The following is a 21,484-nucleotide window of genomic DNA, read 5'->3' on the forward strand; positions in this document are numbered from 1 at the left end:
TTGAGCGTAATTTACGCTTCAACTTCAAGCGTAAAATACGTTTTTGAAAGCGTAAAATACGACTTCCCGAGTGGAAATTCTGTTCAGGTCTTGATCAGAAACGGATCAAGTCCGATCCGAAATTCTGATCAGGCGTGTTACGCCTCTGCCTTAGGTTTTTCCACTAGGGTTTCTCCGCCTTCCATCATTAGGCATTAATTAAAATTTAATTTTTTGAGAGAAAAAATTAGTAACTTCCTAGCCGGGAATCGAACCGGGGGCCTCCCAATGTCGCGTCGGGTGCTCTTACCATCTGAGCTACCAGGACACTTACGAATTTCACTCTCAAATTGACTCATACCCGAGTGGAAATTCTATTCAAGTCGTGATCAGAAACTGATCAAGTCCGATCCGAAATTCTGATCAGGCGTGTTACGCCTCTGCCTTAGGTTTTTCCACTAGGGTTTCTCCGCCTTCCATCATTAGGCATTAATAAAATTTAATTTTTTGAGAGAAAAAATTAGTAACTTCCTAGCCGGGAATCGAACCCGGGGCCTCCCAATGTCGCGTCGGGTGCTCTTACCATCTGAGCTACCAGGACACTTACGAATTTCACTCTCAAATTGACTCATACCCGAGTGGAAATTTTGTTTAGGTCTTGATCAGAGACTGATCAAGCCCGATCCGAAATTCTGATCAGGCGTGTTACGCCTCTGCCTTAGGTTTTTCCACTCGGGTTCTTAAACGTAATTCCCGTTTCGGTTTTTCTGTATGAAGGGACTTATCTCAAACCAAGTCAAGTGGTTTTCGCATTAAAATATTTTGTATTTAAGACCAGCAAGTTATTGAAGAATTGACGGCTAGTGGTCGCGGTCGTTAAATCGCATAGTTCGGCTTGACGACTAGGCGGTCACAGTTCGAAATTCGAGCACGGGTGGAATTCCAGCCCGGGTGGAATTTTCAACTTCTCTGTGCAGAGGTTGGAGGTTCAAGTAGGTGGCTGGGCTTCGGATCTCGGCTGGGAAAAGACCCTTAACTTTTACAAGGGGTTAAGGACTAATCGATAAATAGATTTGGTCCGAGGCTAGAGTCTATTCGATCTCACCAAATGTTCATTCGTTAATATTTAACAAATGCATATTTGATGAGCCTTGTTTGACTCGACTTCCACCTGTTAAGTGAACCATTCTACCACTGTGTCAAGCGTTGGACTGCATCGACTCCAGGCGAGCCGAAGGTTGTTAGTAGAGTAACCGACTATACTGGCGCAGTTTTTCTGTTATTTCCAGCGTCTTCTTCGTTTGCGAGGGGGTAAGTACGGTGCAGTACACAAAGTCGCCCACAGCCACACGGTTAGGCAGGACGAAAATGGCTGAATAAACCGGTAACGGCTTTCCAGCCTAAATAAAATAAAAAGGTATTGAGTAAATTAACTAATAACTCGGTTTGAGGAATTACTTTTGTGTCATAAATAAACGTCTCAGTCTTTAGGCAGGTATGAAATCACTTGACGAAAATTTGTTTCTTCTCAATCCCAGGTAGGAAATGCCAGTGTTGGAAAAACGGCGCAAGTGTGGCACAGGCCTCGGCTTGCCAAGTCTGGGCGCTCAAGCTTGGACCGAGGTTCAGCCATCCCTGTGGACTAGAGCGTGACCATCAGGGGAAAGGTGGGTAACCGAGTCTTGGTTGACAGATCTGGCCAAGCCTTGGCCGAACATTGGCATGCCGGAGCTCGATAACTAAGCCCCAGCCAGCGGTGGCCCAAAATTTGGTCATTGAGCTCCAGCCGTTACTGCAATTGTAAGGATCAAGTCGGAAGGGTGAGATGATGAGAATGGAATCATAGGGGTGGAATCAGAATCAGGGTAAAATTTTAAGGGTGTAATCGTAAAAATAAAATGATGGCATTGTAGGTAATGAAGGCACACGTTATCCGATAATTATCACGAAAAAAGAAGAATCGTCATTCAAAATTCATCATCATTGCTATAACTATTATTATAATTAATAGTTATTGGTTTTGTTATTCATTATTGAATTAATTTACCGATAAACTATAGTTGAATCACTTAATATCTCTACCAACTGAATAAAACGTTCAAGTCGAAAAAAACCGAGGTGGATTTAATATGGACGATTTGAAGTAGAGATTTTACGAATTGCGTGGTAGGCTAGTGATTAATGCGTCGGGTTAGTAGTCGTGAGGTCGTGGGTTCGAGCCCACGTTAGGGTAATACTTTAAGTTAACAAAATGGATTTTTCAGCGATAATTGCGTTACGGTTTGCGTGAGGAATGCGCCCCTAAATTCGGCAGCCCGACCGCGGGGCTTGGACCGGGCTGGGCCCGTTCGTTTTTTCCTACCTGGTATGTAAGATATTTTGCTCTTGAAAATTTTCGAGCCATGAGTTTCGTGAATATATATTGTCAAATAAATGAAAGATATGAATGCAGTTACGAACATCATATTTGCTGTTGAAGAATTTAAAGTTTGACACACACGAAGGTCATAGAAAATTTTTAAAAAGCATTCGTCCCATGAAACCCTGACTAATTTCAATTGTTAGCTCAGAGTATCCCTAAGTTAATACGGAAGGGAGAAGAAAATTCGTTATAAAATATTTTTGCAACTGTTGCATTCAATTTATTGCTATTACTTTATGTATACATATTTCCCGCATGACGAATTTTCCAATTAAAAAATGCGAGTCATTTGATATTGGGAGCATATTACAAATGGAAGGCATGAATTTTCTGCCCAATTTTGAGATGAACCCTTCCTTGGGAAATCCATCCGCATTACAATTTTTCAGCAGCCACTGAAACTTCAGTTTGAACGGTAATAGGTGAATCGTCTATTATTCAGTCGTTGCAGAGGTCGGTAATTTTGGCGACTGCCGTGACGTAGCCTGACTTGTCGGATGTTCTGCAGCTGTTGAAGGAAAAAATGCAGTGCAAGCATGCAATAATTTACAGATATGCTATTTTCATTGATTTCTCATAAATTCGATTCATTTTAAAAGTATACCTCATTGTTAGTTATGGAGAACGCATCCAGTGCCACAAACCACGTGACTGCCTCATTACATCCAGGAGTAGTTAACGATCCGAAATAGCTTGCGTACCTATTCCTGGAAATCGCAACTCCTAAATAGGATAGGGGGAATGGTCTCACTTGCACTGCGGCATTCTCCTGTCGGAGATTTTGAAGCTGTCTCCAAATTTGCTGTACTCCGTATGATGATCTACCGGTACGAGGCTGAAATTCAAATCTCTGATTGTGACTGAGCAGGTAAAGGTTGCTGGAACCATAAAGCATAAAGTGTATTGCCGAATTCAATTACGCCACAGAAATTAATGGAATTGAATACACCCAAAAAAACATGCTTTATTTTGAGGCTCATGATTTCTTATTGAGATCTTTGAAAGTCTCTACTTGAGATTTTTTAATGTCTCAAATTAAGACTTTTAAATCTCGCAGATTGAGACTTAAAATTTTCAAATTGAAACTTTAAAACTCCACAGGGATGGCCATCAATCTTTCGATTCTTCAATATTAAATTAATTTCCGACTCACATTGATTAAGGTTTAAATATACCAATCGAAATTAAAAATAATAAAATAATTAATAATCTAAATTTCCAATTGATGATGAGTTAAATATTTAATAATATGGAACTGTAAATTTTCCATTAAGTAAATAATACTAAATTTCTTATAAAGAATTTTCGATTATCCCAATGATGGTCAGTCTTCCTAACTAAATTACTAATTAATAAATAATTCGGAATTTGAATATATTCTACTAAGAATGTATTCAAATTCAAAATTCTATTCTGTAAAGAGTAATATTAACGAATGGACTACTTAATGATTTAAAGGTAATAATAATTTATAGATATGGCTATCTTTGAAACTCAACTTGAAGAAAAATTTCAAGTTTAGCAGGAAAAGTCTTAGGTTGAGGCATTCAAAAGTCTCAATTAAGTCTGTGAAAGTCCCAAATTAAGATCATCCAAAAACTCAACTGTAGAATTTCAGAAGGCTTAAATTGAGATCTCCAAGTCTCACATTGAGACTTATGAAACGCTCAACTTAAGCTGTTCAGGCTTCAAATGAAGACTTTTTACAATCTTACTTTGAAACCTTCAAATTCTTAAAATAATATATTACTTTTTTCAGTCTAGGGATCGACTCCTTCAAACCTGAAGTCGTGAAGGGCGCAGTCAGTACAGGATTAATTACAGTAGAGTTCTAATTGGAGTAAATGTGGTACTACGCAATGCAAATATTTCCCAGAATTCAGTAGCGAAGTGGTAAAAGGAGATAAGTCAATTTTGACTATTGACCAGTTTTAAATCAATATCTCGAAGTCTAAGAGAGATAACAAAATTTTTTAATTTTTTAATTTAATTCAATTATGGAAATTTCGGTATCTCCCTTAGATTCGGAAATATTCCTCAAAAACTCAACTGGGAGATAAGTCGACTTATCTCTATTTACCACTTCACTACTGAATTCTAATCAAGTTACAAATAGACTCCATAATTGCAGCAACATTGAATTGCTTCAATCGAGAAAGTATTGTAAGGTAAGAATATGTGATAAAAATCATACCTGATAAAGAGCTGCAATCACAGCAAGTCCATCTGCTCGCCTCGAAGCTGCTGCAAACGACCCATATTCGCGTTTCCAATGAACTATATGGAGCTCCATTGCAGCTCTGTGTGCATTTAGAGGTGGGTCGAGAGTAGAATAAGTGGACAATGCATTATTTATACCGGAAGATAACTATTGCTGCTACGGAATTCACAATATGTGAGTAGACTGAACTTCAGTTTCATAACATCAACCCCATAAACTTTAAGGCTTAAATAATAGAGATTTTTCTCAAAGAGAGAATTTAAAAAAAAATTGACAACACATGGACACGTTCTATAATAAATGTAGAATATTCTGACTTTTCAGAACTTTTTTAGTTATTCTAACGAAAGAAAAATAGAAAACTTAAATTCTGACAAAAATAATATACTTCCATTCGTCCTATTACTCTATTTTGTAACTCGGTAACAAATGATTTTAGTCTCATTGAATCAGTGTTAATAATGATTCTTTGAGTGATCATTGAAAATCGATTCTTGATGAACTATCAATCATTCTGAAACTTCACGATAAACATAATTTAAATGTAATTTTTAAAGAAAATTTTCAAACAACCATATACCCACAAGACTATACACGTACGTACTGACAATATTAAAAAATTGCATAGTTGGACCTTTCCGGCCAAATTCTGTTTTCCTAATACAAAATTGGAAATTTAAGGTACTTCCACAGACACAGAGAAAAAACGGATAAAAATTATCTAGAATATCGCAGCAAATTTTACTATACACTAATAAAAAAGATGGCAAAATTTAGTTTTTGTTAACGAGGCTTCTTAACTATTAATGTTCTTCGTTAACTATGAATTTCATTCATTAACTATTCACGTTAAGAAGCCTCGTTAACAGCAACTAAATCGTTCTATCAGTGTACGAAAGGTAATCGGGGAGAGGAATTGTAATTCAGTAGAAAATACTTTTTGTGAAGGATATCTTGCGATTCGTTTGGGAACAAAAAACACATCTATGGATGCAAAAATCACTATTCCCTGCACATTAAAATTTCCTGTACCGGTAGGATATTTTTTTCTAGCTCCCATGTAAAGGCCGAAAGTAAAATTTCACTTGTGAACTAGTGTGAACTATTATACAATATTGGACAATTATTTACATTCATGGGATAATTTTTGACGAGATAAATCGTAAATTTTACACTTTCGGCACAAATTACTCTCACATTTTGTAAATTTTCCGGAGTCAACGGGGAAAAATTCACTATTCGTCTCCCACTTTTTGCCTCGATTATATAGTAAGACCCAGACTTGCATTCCGTTTCATGATTAATTGACTTGTTTGATAATTTTTCTCTAACTTTTTTTTCCGTGCAGTCATTGATAGTGATGCCACGAGACGGGACGAGACGAGAAATGGCATTTTCTCCTCTTGTCTCGTCTCAACACACGAGAGATATTTCTTCTCGTCTCGTCAAGAGTCCCAGGATTCTCTCGCAGTCTTTCGTCTCGTCTCGTCTCTATTCGTCTTATCTCGTTTCGTCCCACATGGGAAAAATAACGGTCAGAAGAAATAACGGTTAGAAAATATAAGCGTCAAAGAAAATAAGGGTCAAAAAAATAAACGTTAGAAATTATAAGGATCTCATGTCTCGTCTCGTTTCCCTCGTTCCCTCGACCAACTTTTCTTGACTGCTCATTTCTATCTCGAAACTGTCTCCTGTCATCTTGGAATGCTTCTCGTCTCGTTTCTCTCGTCTTTCGCGGCATCACTGGTCACTTATAGATGATGAAAACTTTTACCCAAAATTCGGATCATATGTTGTTAGGCACGTTAAAAGTTCATGACCAAAATTTCAATTATTTTGGTTTCTTATGTATATGTTCTATAGAACATTGCGAAATATTCGCCACGGTTTCCCTGAGAAAGTACCTTAAATTTTAACGATTATGATGTTTCCATTCGGAAGAAAAAGAATTGCTGTATAAAATAGATTGTGTGGTTAATAATTCACCGTCTGCCTCTGAATGTATGCTCACTTCCGACGTTGTTACTCTGACCCCAGTGAAAATGAAATTGTTCGATGACATATTGCCCGCGCAAAGGTCCTCCACTCAAGTATGGTCTATAGGCATTATTTGTCCACGTAGGACGTATTTCAACTAAAATTAAGAACAATAATAATTCTTGGTTCAAATGCTACCTATATATGGTATGCTTCCTACTTGTATGTCCAGTGTTTGTTATTCTCATAGAATTCGGAACATTCCTATAGTTATTCCATCTGAGCTCTCCGGGCCGCACAATCACAGACTCCCCGTACCTCCATGGAATATCAACAGGCGATTGATTATTACCATTGCACATTGGATACTGCCGTCCCCATGTCGCAGGATTCCGGTACGAAAAATCTTAATTTTTCGACACATTTTTGAATAAAGAGGATATTTTAATTAAAATTACTGTTCCTTACATTTATAATAATTTATAGAGTTTGAAAGCATGATGATATGGAAGGTTTTAAGTTGTGTCATCGGAAATATAGGGGAAATTTCACAGTTAGGAAAAGCGCAACCGATTGTAGCTCAGTAGTTTCCATTTCATGGACAGACCAGTTGTGATTTTTAGGAGATCGTCACTGAATTCGATTCAGAAGGGCAAAAATCATAAAATTTCAGATTTCACAGAAAATTCAATGCAATTACCAATTTTTGAGCAGTAATAAGCGAGAATGCTCCAACTTACTTTAATTTTCAATCAAAACATGAATACTTAAAATTCAAGAACTTATTTAGTGGAATTTCCCTGATTTTTTATTTTTATTTTAAATTTCAGGTAATAATTGAATTGAAATTGACAGCCCGAGTCAAAATTTTACCGGGTCTCCCGACGTAGTTTCAAAGTTTTGAACCTACATTGCTTTGATGTTCAAATTCTCCGCCAAATTTTCACCGTACCTTCAACTTATCTCAACGTGAAGGTCCATGGACATTGAAAAACACTCAATATCCACCGTATATTAAACGTACTCTCAACGTTAATGACGTTTGTTTTCTGTTAACATACGTTGTAAGTTTCGACGTCCACATTTGATTGTATCCAGGTCATTATTGACGATAATTAAAAAATTCATCAGCGTGTTAAACACTCACGTAACTAAATTATTAGTGTTAGTACATTAATAATATTAGTTCGAAGTTCAAACAATCGTGCGTCTAAAGGGTGAGTTGGGTCCAAGGGTCAGAAGGGTTAGTTGAGTATAAGGATCAATTGAGTATAAGGGTGAGTTGAGTCCAAAAGATTACGCGAATCTAAGGGTCAGATAAATGAAAGCCTCAGTTGAGATTCAATATCAGTTGAGTTTAAAGGTGAGTTAAGCCTAAGGGTCAAAAGACTACAAAGGGTCAGGCGAATCCAAGGGTCTGTTTTGTAAGGGTCAGATAATTAAAAATCTCAGTTGAGTTCAACTGTCAGTTGAATTTAAAGGCCAGTTATGTGTAATGGTCAGTTGACTGTATGGGTCAGATGAGTGCGAAGGCTCTATTGGGCCTGAGAGTCAGATGAGTCTAAGACGAGGATAAGGGTCAAATGAGGCTCAGGGTCAGATCGATTCTGAGGGTCAGGTGAGCCAAAGGTCATCTTTTAGGATTTGTGGCGGTTGTAGGGAGAAACAAATCACTACAAGGCGATAAACGATATAATACAGTCATTCGCCGAAGCGAATAGTCTGAACTATGCACAAAAGAAAGTATTTAAATTTTGATTGTGCATGGTGAGACGGTCACCGATAAACTGAATGCAAGGGGCGTGATTCTCTATTGTCCAGAGGTGCGAAAAGTATCCTCTGGATGACCGCGAATGTGTGTGTGTGTGTGTGTAGCGACAAGCTATTGTGCTCCTGTGGGTGACGTCAGACAGTCGTGCCTCAGGTGGTATGTAGCGAGCCGCTACATGTCTCTCCTGCTCGAAGAAAAACGCAGTTTTTGACTGTAACATGAGGCAGATAAATTAAAATTGTTCAGCGGTGGGTTCTAGTAAAGTTGCTCTACTGTCCCCTGTGCGCTGCTGCGCCCGAGTTAGGTGGTTGCTCAGGATCGAATGTACGTGTCTCCGACCGTTCGTTGAAAACGACTCTCCTGCGTTGTCTGGGGGCTCCTGTAGTCGCGGCTAAACTGGTGCTCTGTGTTGCTTATTGTTGTTGTTCTCTTTGTTGTTGTTGTCGTCGTCACGGGCAGGCTTCCGCAGGAAGCTGCTAGACCTGTTGCATATCCTCGACAAGGATGAATGCGGGTTTGAGGCGGTCGATAGAGATAGGTACGTCCTGGAGATAGTTTCCTCTCCCCAGTGACCTACAGTGGACGACGAAGTGTCATGCCTGCGGACGACGCGGTATGGCCCAGAATATGGAGCAGCGATGTTCGTCCTCCAGTATCTGTCCGGATAAATACGTGTGTGCAGTCAGCGAGACTTTTGTGAACGAATGTTGGCTTGGTTCCATGGCGAGACATTCCGGTGGGTGTTATAGCCGCGAAGTATCTACATAGATCTCGTAAAATTTCAGGAGCTCCACGTTCGTTGGTAGGTGTGAATAATTCACCTGGGAGTCGAATTCTCTCCCCGTAGGTGAGTTCAGCTGGAGTGCTGCCGACGTCAGACTTCCAAGCGGTGCGAAGTCCCAATAAAACCAGCGGTAGGATATCGTACCAGCTGGCATCGTGGCAGCGCAATGCGGCCTTCAGCTGGCGGTGGAGCCTTTCCACGAGCCCGTTAGCCTGAGGGTGAATGGGCGTGGTGAGTTTTCGTTGAATCCCCAGCATCTCAGTGACGCGCCGATAAATATCCGCTATAAACTGGCCGCCTCTGTCCGATGAGATTCTGAGAGGTACTCCAAACCTCGCGATCCAGTGGTATAGGAGATCATCGTGGCAGCGCAGTGCGGCCTTCAGCTGGCGGTGGAGCCTTTCCACGAGCCCGTTCGCCTGAGGGTGAACTGGCGTGGTGAGTTTTCGTTGAATTCCCAGCATCTCAGTGACGCGCCGATAAATATCCGCTATAAACTGGCCGCCTCTGTCCGATGTGATTCTGAGAGGTACTCCAAACCTCGCGATCCAGTGGTATAGGAGGGCATGAACGACTGTCTCTGTCCTGATGTCTGGCAGCGGTACCACCTCCGGGTAGCGAGTGAATCTGTCGATGATCGTGAGGCAGTTCTTGAATCCTCTTGACTGCGGTAACATGACCAAATCCACGTGGATGTTCTCGAATCGTTGCGACGGTAGTGCGAACTCGACGAGGGGTGCAGCGACGTGTCGAGAAACCTTGTTTTTCTGACACGGCAAACAGTGACGTGTCCACTCCAAACAGTCTTTATTCATTCCAGGCCACATGAAACGATCGGCAATAATCTTGCGAGTTCCTTTTCCTCCGGGGTGTGCGAGTGAATGCATTGAGAGAAAAAATTGTCTTCTCAGTGGCTCCGGCACATATGGACGAATCGTACCCGACGCCGAAACGTCGCAATACAATCTGTCGTCCGATCCCGGGAAGCGTAGGAGCTGTAGATTGAGGCTGCTGTCGTTCTTTTGGAGGATTTGTCGAAGTTCTGGATCCTCTCGTTGCGACTGAGCAAGCTGCTGATTGTTGATCGCTTCGGTCACCGCCTCGATGCGAGACAAGGCGTCTGCCACGACGTTATCAGCGACAGCCACGTATCTGATGTCTGACGTGAACTGACCGATGAAATCTAGCCTCCGACATTGCCAGGGGGTTGTCTTTTCCGGTTTCTGATGGAATGCGTGCGTTAAGGGTTTGTGATCCGTATAGATCGTGATGTTTCCCCTCGAAGATATGCCGGAAATGAATTATCGCCTCGTAGATCGCCTCGAGCTCCCGGTCGTAGGTGGCGTGATGACGGTCTGAGAGTTTGAGCTTTCTGCTGAAGAAGGCGAGTGGCTGCGACCCATCCGGGTGTCTCTGCTGGAGAACGGCGCCTACTGCGTGGTCCGATGCGTCGGTAAAAACTGCCTACTCCCCGTTGACATTAGGGTGTGACAGGTGAGTGGCCTCTGCGAGAGCCCGTTTGCATGCGGAGGAAGCAGTATCCATTTCCGGTGTCCACTCCACAGCATGTTTCCCTTTTACAGCTGGCCCTCGGTGTACTGCGTTAAGAGGAGCGAGAATTTGTGCAGCTCCTTTGATGAATTTCCTGTAAAAATTGAGGGCACCTAGGAATCTGCGAAGGGATTTGACGTTGGCAGGTTTAGGATATTCAAGGATCGCGCTTACCCGGTCCCGAGGGGGCTTGATCCCCTGGGAATTGATGGTCCAAGGAAGACCACTTCGGGTTTGCCAAGGACAGACTTGGCGACGTTTATCACTAGGCCGAAGCTCTCCAGACGTTGAAACAGCTGTCTCAGATGGTCTAGGTGTTGCTCGGGTGCCTCAGAGGCGACGAGGATGTCGTTGATATATGGGAAAAGAAACAGCAGGTCTCTTGTGACCTCGTCGATCAACCGTTGAAACATTTGAGCGGCATTGCGCAGGCCGAAGGTCATAAACGGAAACTCGAATAACCCGAATGGGGTTATTATTGCTGTCTTCTGAATATCGTCGGACGCCACAGGTATCTGGTGAAACGCTTTGAGGAAGTTGACAGTCGAGAAGATCGTGGTCCCATGAAGATTGGCAGCGAAGTCGTCGAGATAACGCACTGGGTACTTGTCAGGGATTATCCGATCGTTCAGGGCTCGATAATCACCACACGGCCTCATTTCTCCGTTCCTTTTAGGAGCCAAATGGAGAGGTGAAGACCATGGTCCTTGGCCACGTCTAGCGATGCCGAGCTTCTGCATATTTGAAAACTCGGTTTTAGCTATCTTGAATTAGTCCGGTAATAGACCTCTCAGTCTGGCTGATACCGGTGGGCCGGGAGTAGTCCTGATGTAGTGTAGCGTCGAGTGCTTGATGTTTCGAAGGAGTCCCTCCGGTTTTGTGATGGACGGGAACTTCTTGAGAAGAGCCACGTAGGGCGAGTCTACCTCTATTGTCTGAAGTTTGACTGAGAATGACTCAAGTTTGACCAGCTGTCCATTGGAAGTGAGACCAGTGGTTCCATCAATAAGTCTTTGGTTCCTGACGTCAGGTAGCAGACCGTAATGGTGGAGCAGATCAGCGCCGATGATGGGTCTTGATACATCAGCCTCGACGAAACGCCATTTGATGTCTCTGCGCAGGCCGAGGTCAAGCAGGATCGGTGTGTAGCCATAGGTGTTGATCAAGATGTTGGCTGCAAAAAGCTGATAACCGGTCGCGTCCTTATTGTGAGAGTGACGTCGTCGTAGGCACACGGAGACGTCGGAGCCGGTATCCACTAGGTACTGCTCCTTGGTGGAATCATCGGTAACAAAGAGGCGACGGGATGACAATGAAGAGTCGCGTTCCGTCGCTAACGACTCTCCCTGCAGTTTCCTTCGTGCTTGCAGCCTGACAGGCAGTTGCGTGCCTTTTCCCCGAACCTGAAATGATACCAACAAGTGTCTGAGTTCTTTGGTACCTTTCGTGAACTGGAGCGTCTGTGAGGAGCGTGGCGATTATTAGATGAACCTCCTGAGCGAGCGTGTGAACGTGAGCGCGATTTGCGCACTTGCATCGCAGCCACTATCGTCGTTAGCATCTCCAGTTGGGCGATGAGCTTTGAGTTGACCGCAGCGTCTGCCGAGGTTGAGATGGCTGAAGTCTGTTGTGGTTGAAAGACCTCGTGCACCTTATCCCCGAGCTTCGCCAGGTTGTCTAACGTAGCATTCTCCTGCGCTGCGAGAGTTGCCCTCGTTTGTTCTGGGAGGTGTGAAAGCTAGCGTGTCTTCAGGACCTCCTCATCTATTCCTGGAACAAGAGCTTTTAAATGCCTGAGATGCTTCGAGGGTGAACGATCTCCAAGGCTTTCATTGTCGAGTAGCCGAATTAAATTTGCTGACCTAGATTTGGAAAAACATCTAATTCATTCATTCCTGAGTTGTTGGAATGGGTTGCTTACAGGTCTAGTAATTATTAAATCCTCAATCTCCGCTGCATAAACCGTGTCAATTAGAGGTACTGTTTTGTTATACTTATCGATCTCCGTAATGATGCCAAGTTCTGTGAACTGAGTCGCTAATTGAGCGAACCAAAGTTGAGGCTTCTCGGAATCCAACGGCCTGGCAATGATCTTGGGCTTTATCGCCGCTGCAGCCGCTGTCAGTGCGTTGGCCATGGCGAACTATTGTTGTTGTTCGTCCGGCATACTGCACTGAGATGTTAGACCACGAAGAATTGATGACGATGTTTAAATATTTGTGACTATATTTGTTTAGATTTCAGACGCGTGTTGCACTCTAGTGAAGTGATTAAAAGTCTTCGTACTCTTTTGAGCCTTAGGCTCAACTGACTCGTAGATTCGCGTGATCCTTCACACTCAACTGACCCTTAAATCCGCCTGACCCTTTGTAGTTGTTTGACCTTTAGACTCAACTGCCTCTTAGATTCGCCTGATCTTTCGGACTCAAATAACCCTTAGACCCACCTGACCCTTGAAGTCAACTGACACTTGGACGCAATTGACCTTCAAACCGAACTGAAGCTTTTGCGTATCTGACCCTTACTCAACAGACCCTCAAATTCGCATGATCCTTCGAACTCAACTAATCCTTAGACCCATCTGACCTTTAAACTCAACTATTACTGAGAGGCATCTAACCTTTAAACTTAACTGAGACTTCTACTTATCTGACCCATACTCAACTGACCCTTATATTCGCATGACCCTTCATACCCTTTTGACTCTCAGATTCGTATGATTCTTCGGACTCGGCTGACCCTTATATCCATCTGGCCCTATGCTGAAGGTTTTACGCTTATTGATAAAAAAAACCCCATCTGGCCCTCATACTCATCTGATCCTTATACTCATCTGACCCTTAGATTCATTTGATCCTTAAACTCAATTGACCCTTAAACTCAACTGACACTTGAACACAACTGATCCTTAAACTCAACTGAGCCTTTTACTTATCTGACCCTTACTGAACTGACCCTTACATTTGCCTGACCCTTCGTACTCTTTTGACCCTTAGGTTCAACTGACCCTGAGATTCGCGTGATCCTTCAGACTCAACTAACTCCTACACTTATCGGATCTTTACACTCACTGACTTTTATATGAAGGGTCCGACCCTTAGACGCCTTACACCTATATGGACTCTAATTCCCTCTCATCTCCTCCCTCTGCTCCTTTCCTCTTAATTTCCTGTATTGCTCTATTGCCTACTTTCTTTCTGTTTTTTCCTATTTTTCTTCTTATTAGTTGCTTATATAAACCCGACAAAAATACAACTCGCCACAAGCAACTGTACAGCTCAGAAGCATACCGGGATATCCTGTGATCACTGAGCTTGAGCAGTAGCGAATAAAACCAGAAAAAGGATTGATGACCGAAAGGGAACATGGCAGAACTATAAGCAGGGATATTTCGAGAACCAATGGACTGATCCGTTTTTTTCTTTTTTTCCCATTTTGGTTTCACCGAGTTAAGAATATTTATATTTGTACCATTTTTCCACCGATTAATTTATGCAAGATTTAATCAATTAATCGATGTTAGAATGGAACTGGTAGTTTGAAGAGGGAAGGGGGGAGGAAGGAAGGAAAGAATATACGGTGGAGGAACGTTGGGGATACGTTTAGTTTCAACCTAATTTCAACGTACAATCTGGAAAAAATGGAAAAAAGAGACTGTATTTACGTCGAAAGTAGGTTGAATCGGTGCATTTGAGCCTGTACACTGGACAACGTATTTTCAACATCCTAAACCCACCAACGGACCTTCGAACTACGTTGGGAGACCCGGTAAAATTTCGACTCGGGAGTTTTTATCGATTTTTTTTCAATCAATTGTGAGTTTTTAATTACGAATTTCCTTGAAATTTCAGTGGAACTGTGACTTGACAACAATTTCCAATAAGTGCAAAAATTTTAAACAGTGAAAACTACTCAGCGAAATGGGTTTTTTCCGCTCATTTGGCTCATCTTGGCTTTTTCAATGCCATCACTTGCAACCTTTCATGTATCATCTTTTTAAACTCGGCAGTACTTGAGATTCAAGAACAGTTCTTGACTGTAATTCTAAGATTTTTCATTTCCATGCATCGCAGAAGACTGTTGTCGAAAGCTTACACGTAACAATTCTCTGCAGGTTAGGGTATATTGTATGGACAATATTAATTTTGTTGGGCATGCCAAGCCTTGGCGACCCACTCACGGCCAAGAATCGGTTGAACGTCAAATGGCCATTGATCGAATACCAAGTCTCTGCCAATAATTGGGTAAACTTCGGATACCGAGACTTGATAAGGGTCAAACAGGAAAGACAAGTTGACCAATTCCAAGGGTCAAACCCTCATTAGAGTCAAAGTCTAGCAGAGAAGACGAGCGCAGTAATGTAAAGGGTCTAAAGGGTATCACAACGGTCACGAGGGTCATAAGGGTCAAATAGGAGCAAACGTACTCGTAAGGATTGGAGGCTTTTATAAAAGATCAAATGACCATAGGGGTCGAATGGGTCATACAGGAAAACGTGTAAACAGATGCTAACCGTCAAACGATCATCAAGTATGTAAGGTTCAAACTCGCGGCCTTAATGCAGTAATCTTAATATTTATTGATCATGAATAAATAGGCTAATTACCATATCTATATTGAGTTTCATAATTAAAGAAAATTAAGGAATTAGATAAGAATACCATAGTTTATTCATATAGCCGATAAACTACATCGTACCTCACAATCTCATGGTGGCGGATTGGATAAAGTCAAGTACTAACAACCCGAAGGTTCCGGGATCGAATCCCGATGAGTCCAACTTTTTCACACATCATTATTAGCGGTTATCGGTTTCTTTAGAAAGGATTAGCCTTAAAAAGTAAATTAAATAATAAAAAATTGTGTTAATTGATTTTTTCAACTATTAAAAATGAATATTGGGTAGGTCATGGGTGTCGATCATCGGCTGACGCTTGGCAGTCAATACCAGCCCAACGTTATCAAACCAACAACTAGCCGAGGCTGGGCCAAGGCTGATTGAGGGTCGGCACCCAAGACTCGGCAGCTCGGCTGCCAGTACTGGCTCAATCTTCGCCCGTTTGACTTTTCGTCCCCGGGTTATACGGGTGTCCCATCTGAAAAGATGCGGCTAAATATCTCTCAAGGGGGGCGGGTAACAAAAAAATGTTTAATTCAAAAATTGTAGGGTTTCGAGGGAGACATTCGAAGTTATCATTGTTTTGAGCTTTCAAGCTCACGGTTGCAAGCTGCAAGCACAAAGTGCTTTTTTTCAAATGGCAACCGCATTTTTTACTCCAATGAAACTTGTTCATCTTGATGAGTTGTTTTCAGAAACCTCATCAATCATTTAATTTCATCTCATTTTACTCGAAAAATGCCACAAAAACGAGTTCTGTGGTCGAATTTAAGATTCAAACATCCTTGGCGCATCTTGGTGTAATTGTTCCATTGATCTGTTTACACACCGGAATTATCAAGTGTAAACAATAAAACATTTCCCTACTCCTTCGAGGATTCTTTTATTCTAATAAGTGATCTTAGTATGACTTGTTATTTTATTGAACACATCACGATGTATTCAGCCAGTGAAATTGTCGATATTTTACTTGTTTTGGGAGAGTGTAGGGGAGTGTATCGAGCCGCTGCTCGAAAATATCGAGAACGGTACCGCAATGGGTTACATTACCTGTAACGAACATGTGGGGATGTTCGTTAGGAACACCAGTACGACCTGATGAACAACGAACTGCCGCGGCATAATTCGGTAAATCGTAGGTAAAAATTTTAGTGAGAGAGAGCTTTTTGATATTTCCCATTCCGGTAGAGATTTGTCGATTTTTATGTTTTCCCACTCCGGTGGAGGTTTTTGGATTTTTTTTTTGTTTTCCCACTCCGGTGGAGATTTTTGGATTTTTTTTAGGTTTTCCCACTTCGGTGCGGTGAATTTATTAAATACGGTTAGAGGACTTTCATATATATTTTTTGAATAATTGAGAAGAGTTCTGATGAATTTTTTTTTGAACCATTCGATTGTTGCTTTTGAGGACCCATAAAATTATCGCGAAGAAGAGCTGATATTTTAGAGTCATCCGGTAATTTTTATGGGGTTTGCCGTACTGTTAATCTCACGGGAAATCAAGTAGGCCTAATTGAAATATTAGCGCTCCATATTAAGTCGGATTTCATGGGCATTAATTGGGTACGTTTTGGAATTTCGGTGGAAGGTCGTGTGGAGCAAACACAGCCCTTGTTTCCAACGAATTGCCAGGCTGTTCGAAGATTATGGAAGTTTAGAAAAATTGGATCAAATAAAGAAAAAGTGTATTTTTGGATTTAGTTTCTTTTAATCCCGGGAATCCCGGAGAACCGATCCGTGGGAGGCGCCAAGATCCTTGAATAATCGTCTAAACGATCAGCTGTTCGGGAAAAAGTTAGAATGTTGAGAAATGGTCATATTATTTAGTTTAATTTATTAAAAATTTGATAATTATGGGATTTGGTAGGGTAGCGCCCGCAAAAATTCCCCCACTCTGGGTGGTTTCCCCGAGGATCACCCCTCGGCTGGCGAAACATCTCCGCCAATCAGAGTCCTGCTCGATTAGACTGAACTAATCGCTCGGTTACTGGATCGCGCCACTGACCCCCGAATTTAGTTCCGCGTTGACCATTGACCGAGTTAGTCGTGTAACAACTAAGTGAATTTAATGCCCATCCTGTGGATTATCCGATTGGATTATATTCTTGGATTACTTTAGGATACCTGCTAAGAAAAAGATGTCCGGTAAACGCCAAAATGTGAGTTTTCATCAGATACTTTAGGTTAATTATTAATTTTTCCGAACCATAAGTTAATGGTGTCGGTTTTTCCCCAATTTTGGGGTGTCCCTCGGCTGGCGTAATGCCGCTGCGGTGGGTTTTCCCGATTATTAAATAATCGAGGTTATCACATTCGTTCAAGGGGTTTTTGTGGAATTTTTGGGGCTTTGAGGTGTGTATCCCCCACTCTCCATTTTTTTTATTATTTCGATCCCGATTTACGCGGAGATTGTTCGATTTGTCGCATCACTTTCTAACGCTGTGCGTATCCCGCTCGCTTCCCGCCGTTTAAAACTCCCTTGGGCTGTTAAGTGGTCCCAAGCGGTAACCCTCGATCCAAAAGTTCTAAAATTTTGAGAGAGGCTCCTCAGAACCTTCCCCCATTGAGTGATGTAATTCTTTTCAGTTTTCACTCAGCCAATTTTGAGATTTGGCGAGTTGAGTGTAATTGAATTTTTATCCCCGCGCTCGCGTGACGGGTTTCGCCGTGGAAAATGTTCTCTCTCTCTCACTCTCACGGGTATTCGCATACCTTTTCTCCAGTTCTCGGAATTGTCGAGCATTTCGGGATTAACGAATATTTTCGTATTACCGCTATTGTCCTCGTGTTTTCGATGACACCTGAGGAATTAGATCACGTTAGCCTTATAGTCGAAACGATCGCGATTATATCCTTTTGTTATTATGATTTCAGATCGGATTTATTAGTTTTTCCTTCAGTTTGGTTAGAAGAGCGATGGCTGTTATTGAGAATTTTCGTTTCTTTTAGAAATTATGTAAAAAGATGTAAATTATTTATTTTTGAAAATTTCAATAGTGCAACAAGTAAGGACAATGTCGATCTCTCTTTTTTTTGTAGTTTTGACCGCCCAATAACCCGTTTCCACCTGAAATCCACCCCTCTCTCCATAACCTAGCACACTGAGCGATCCAAGGACTATTACCTTTCCCCAAAAATCCAGTTCTCTTCGTTTTTGATTTGTCGTTTAGGAATTTCTTAAGTGTTTGTGGACTTGAAATTCGTGCGCTTCCGGTTTGATAATTCCGGCTAAAAATTATCTGGCGTCCATTATTCGTTTTTATTTTGAATTAATTAAATTCAGGGGAAGAAGGGCGAAGGTAATAGGTATTTTTAACCCCCATGCAAAAATGTCACGTTACATACCCTACAGATTTAGTTATTCGGAGGAGCGAAAAGCCTTGTAGAAGAGGGAGAATCCTTCGAGGACGACAACAACAAGTACAACAAGATATTAATCCTGATGATCCCCGCGCTGTTGCAATATTAACTATGATTCACATGAAAAATCACGTCAGTTTGAGAGAAATTAAATGGGATTTAGGACTACCACGGAGCACAGCACAAAGAATTTTGCGATCTGGCCGCTATAACCCGTATCACATAACTTTGACTCAAGCATTGTCTGCGCAAGATAGGCAAAACCGTGTTGATTTTTGTAACTGGGCCTTGCAGAGACTGAATGAACACCCACATTTTCATCAGTACGTTCTCTTCAGCGACGAGGCAACGTTGCAGAGTACTGGATCGTTAAATCGACACAATTGTCATTATTGGTCAAGGGAAAATCCTCACTGGACGCAACACATTGATCATCAACATCGTTGGAAAGTAAACGTGTGGTGCGGTGTGGTTGATGGGCTAGTGATAGGCCCATATTTTTTCAATGATACTGTCAACGGACAAAATTCAAACAAAACTCTTTTTATGGCATTTTTCGAGTAAAATGAGATGAAATTAAATGAATGACGAGGTTTCTGAAAACAACTTGTACGTTCTCGTAATGTGGGTGAAGCCCAAGATTTTATTTTCTATTATCACTACGAGAGGTGGTACATTGTCAAGCTACCGTATTTTTATTTGACTGGTTTCGTATTAATTGTATTTTTTAATTAATTAACGAATGGCTTCGTTGAATGGCGAAGTTAAATGTGTTTTTTTTTAATTTTATTTTAATTTTAATGAATTGTCCGAAGATTTGATAAACGTTTCAGGATTCTTGATGACATGATGGGTGTTCCATAAAACCCTTATAACTGCTTGGATTCCAGGTCAACACTTGTATATTTCACACTTTAAGAAACACTGTACATAGTCTCTAAAATTTAGCTGGTTACTTGCTCGAGGGCTAAGTTAGAACTGACGAAAAGTTTGGATAAATTTTAGACTTCGAATTCAAGACTGGAGGGGATAGTTTGGATGATTGGCGATTGGATGGATTTTTCATTTTTGTAACATATATTAGGATTGGTGAAATTAGGGAATGGTAGGGGAAGACGGTGGTACCTTTTAGGGTCGGAGGCGTCCACGTCGACTGGAGGGGTACCTCAGGTCAAAGGAATGAGGGTACATTGAGTTTCCAGCTTTGAGTTTTCAATGTCTTTTGTTTTTTGGGGCTTTTACGTGTCATAAACGACCGTAATAAAAATTGTCTAGACAATCGGGATTTTTCTGTTGGGGAATAAAGCTGTGAACGGGATGAGAAAGTTTGAGAATTAAATACTTGAATAAATATGTCTGGGTAATTCACTCTTTTGGGGATTTGAAGTTGAAAAGAGCAATAAAGGTTTACAATTTTTGAAAACTGAGGGTTCACTGAGCAGGGGTTCAAAATTCTGAGAAATTTAATCAAGACGTTTTTCGATTTTATAACTGTTTTCTTGCAACTTAGTAATATAATTTTTTTTTAAAGTGAATTTCCCCAATCTTTTCAATTTTACGTCTGGAGAGATTAAATGAATATGACCGTAAATTAATTTTTTTTTCTCTACCCAAATTCTGAGAATTGTTGCAGCTGCAACAAACTCATCAAGATGAACAAGTTTCATTGGGATAAAAAATACGATTGCCATTTGAAAAAAAGGACTTTGTGCTTGCAGCTTGCAAGGGGGAGCTTGAAAGCTCAAAATAATGACTACATCGGATGTCCCCCTCGAAACCCTACAATTTTTGTATCAAACATTTTTTTTTTACCCGCCGCCCTTGAGAGATATTTAGCCGCATCTTTTCAGATCGGATACCCTGTATACTCTAATTACCTACTAGGTTCCGCTCACCAAGCGACTAACACACCAGTCAAATTTTTTCATTCTATTTTTATTTTATTTTCATGAAGAAAATTAAACAATAATTAAAAAAAAAATTAAACAACAAAGAAAATTTGAGCCGAGGAAATTCTATAGAAAATGTTTTAATAGAATAAATTGTATAGAAAAATCAAATTTTGTTTACTTTTTCTCTGAAATTTTTTCATACGTGCATCATTAGCCCGAACCATATACAATTATTAAAAGTAAAGAGAATTGAAAATGAATATTATTAGGAAATTTAACTGAAAGTCCAATGTTGAAAACAATGGTTTCCTCATTGGCTAATTATCCGGTAATATGCTGAAATGACTATGAAATGAAATATCCATGCGATGCATTGTCCATATAATATTTTTCTGTGGCTAGTTTTCCACTAACATCATAATACTGTGCTGATTAGAGGTGTTAGGTGTTTTTCAGAAATCGTACTGATAACTGAGTATTCCGCGGTTCTTCACTAACTATTATGTGCAGACGTTACCTTGAGATTTTGTTATTCCAAAAAGTAGAAGAAGAGAAAATATTTTCAGTGCAGTCATCATCACGTTTCCAATTTTCCCGAACTCCGAAGAACCTCACAATTCAAGTAAATGTTCCCACTGACTCGCCAGTTGTAAGCGACTTGATACCTTCCGTGACGAAGTTCTTATCTATGAAATGTTTTAAGTTTAATAATGGTTATTGTGTTGTTTACCCCTATTCTTGTACGTATTGGAAAGGATTCGTTCTTTCATCGATTGGAATAAATAAAAATTAACTCCCATATCAAACACAATCAATTTATCACTTTGTTCTTTACGCAATTTATTGTAGTTCGATAAATTTAATAAATTTCGGTTTAATGCTTTTGATCTATTAAACTCCATTCTAGCT

At 40.9% G+C, this 21,484-nt stretch overlaps 1 protein-coding gene across 1 annotated transcript; it reads right to left on the minus strand.

Annotated features, from left to right (window-relative positions):
* Positions 1-2,649: 2,649 nt before the first annotated feature.
* On the minus strand, positions 2,650-21,219 carry LOC107048347 (carbonic anhydrase 1). Its single transcript, XM_015271490.1, has 6 exons — positions 21,093-21,219; positions 6,820-7,005; positions 6,609-6,756; positions 4,596-4,701; positions 3,006-3,236; positions 2,650-2,909 (listed from the first exon to the last, which is right to left on the minus strand). Exons 1-6 carry the CDS (start codon positions 21,151-21,153, stop codon positions 2,805-2,807), a joined length of 837 nt encoding a protein of 278 aa, XP_015126976.1. The 5' UTR covers positions 21,154-21,219; the 3' UTR covers positions 2,650-2,804.
* Between the last annotated feature and the right edge of the window lie 265 nt (positions 21,220-21,484).

Source organism: Diachasma alloeum, unplaced genomic scaffold (genome assembly GCF_001412515.2).
Source record: "Diachasma alloeum isolate Michigan unplaced genomic scaffold, Dall2.0 Dall_scaffold_00187, whole genome shotgun sequence".
NCBI classification, from domain to species: Eukaryota; Metazoa; Arthropoda; class Insecta; order Hymenoptera; family Braconidae; genus Diachasma; species Diachasma alloeum.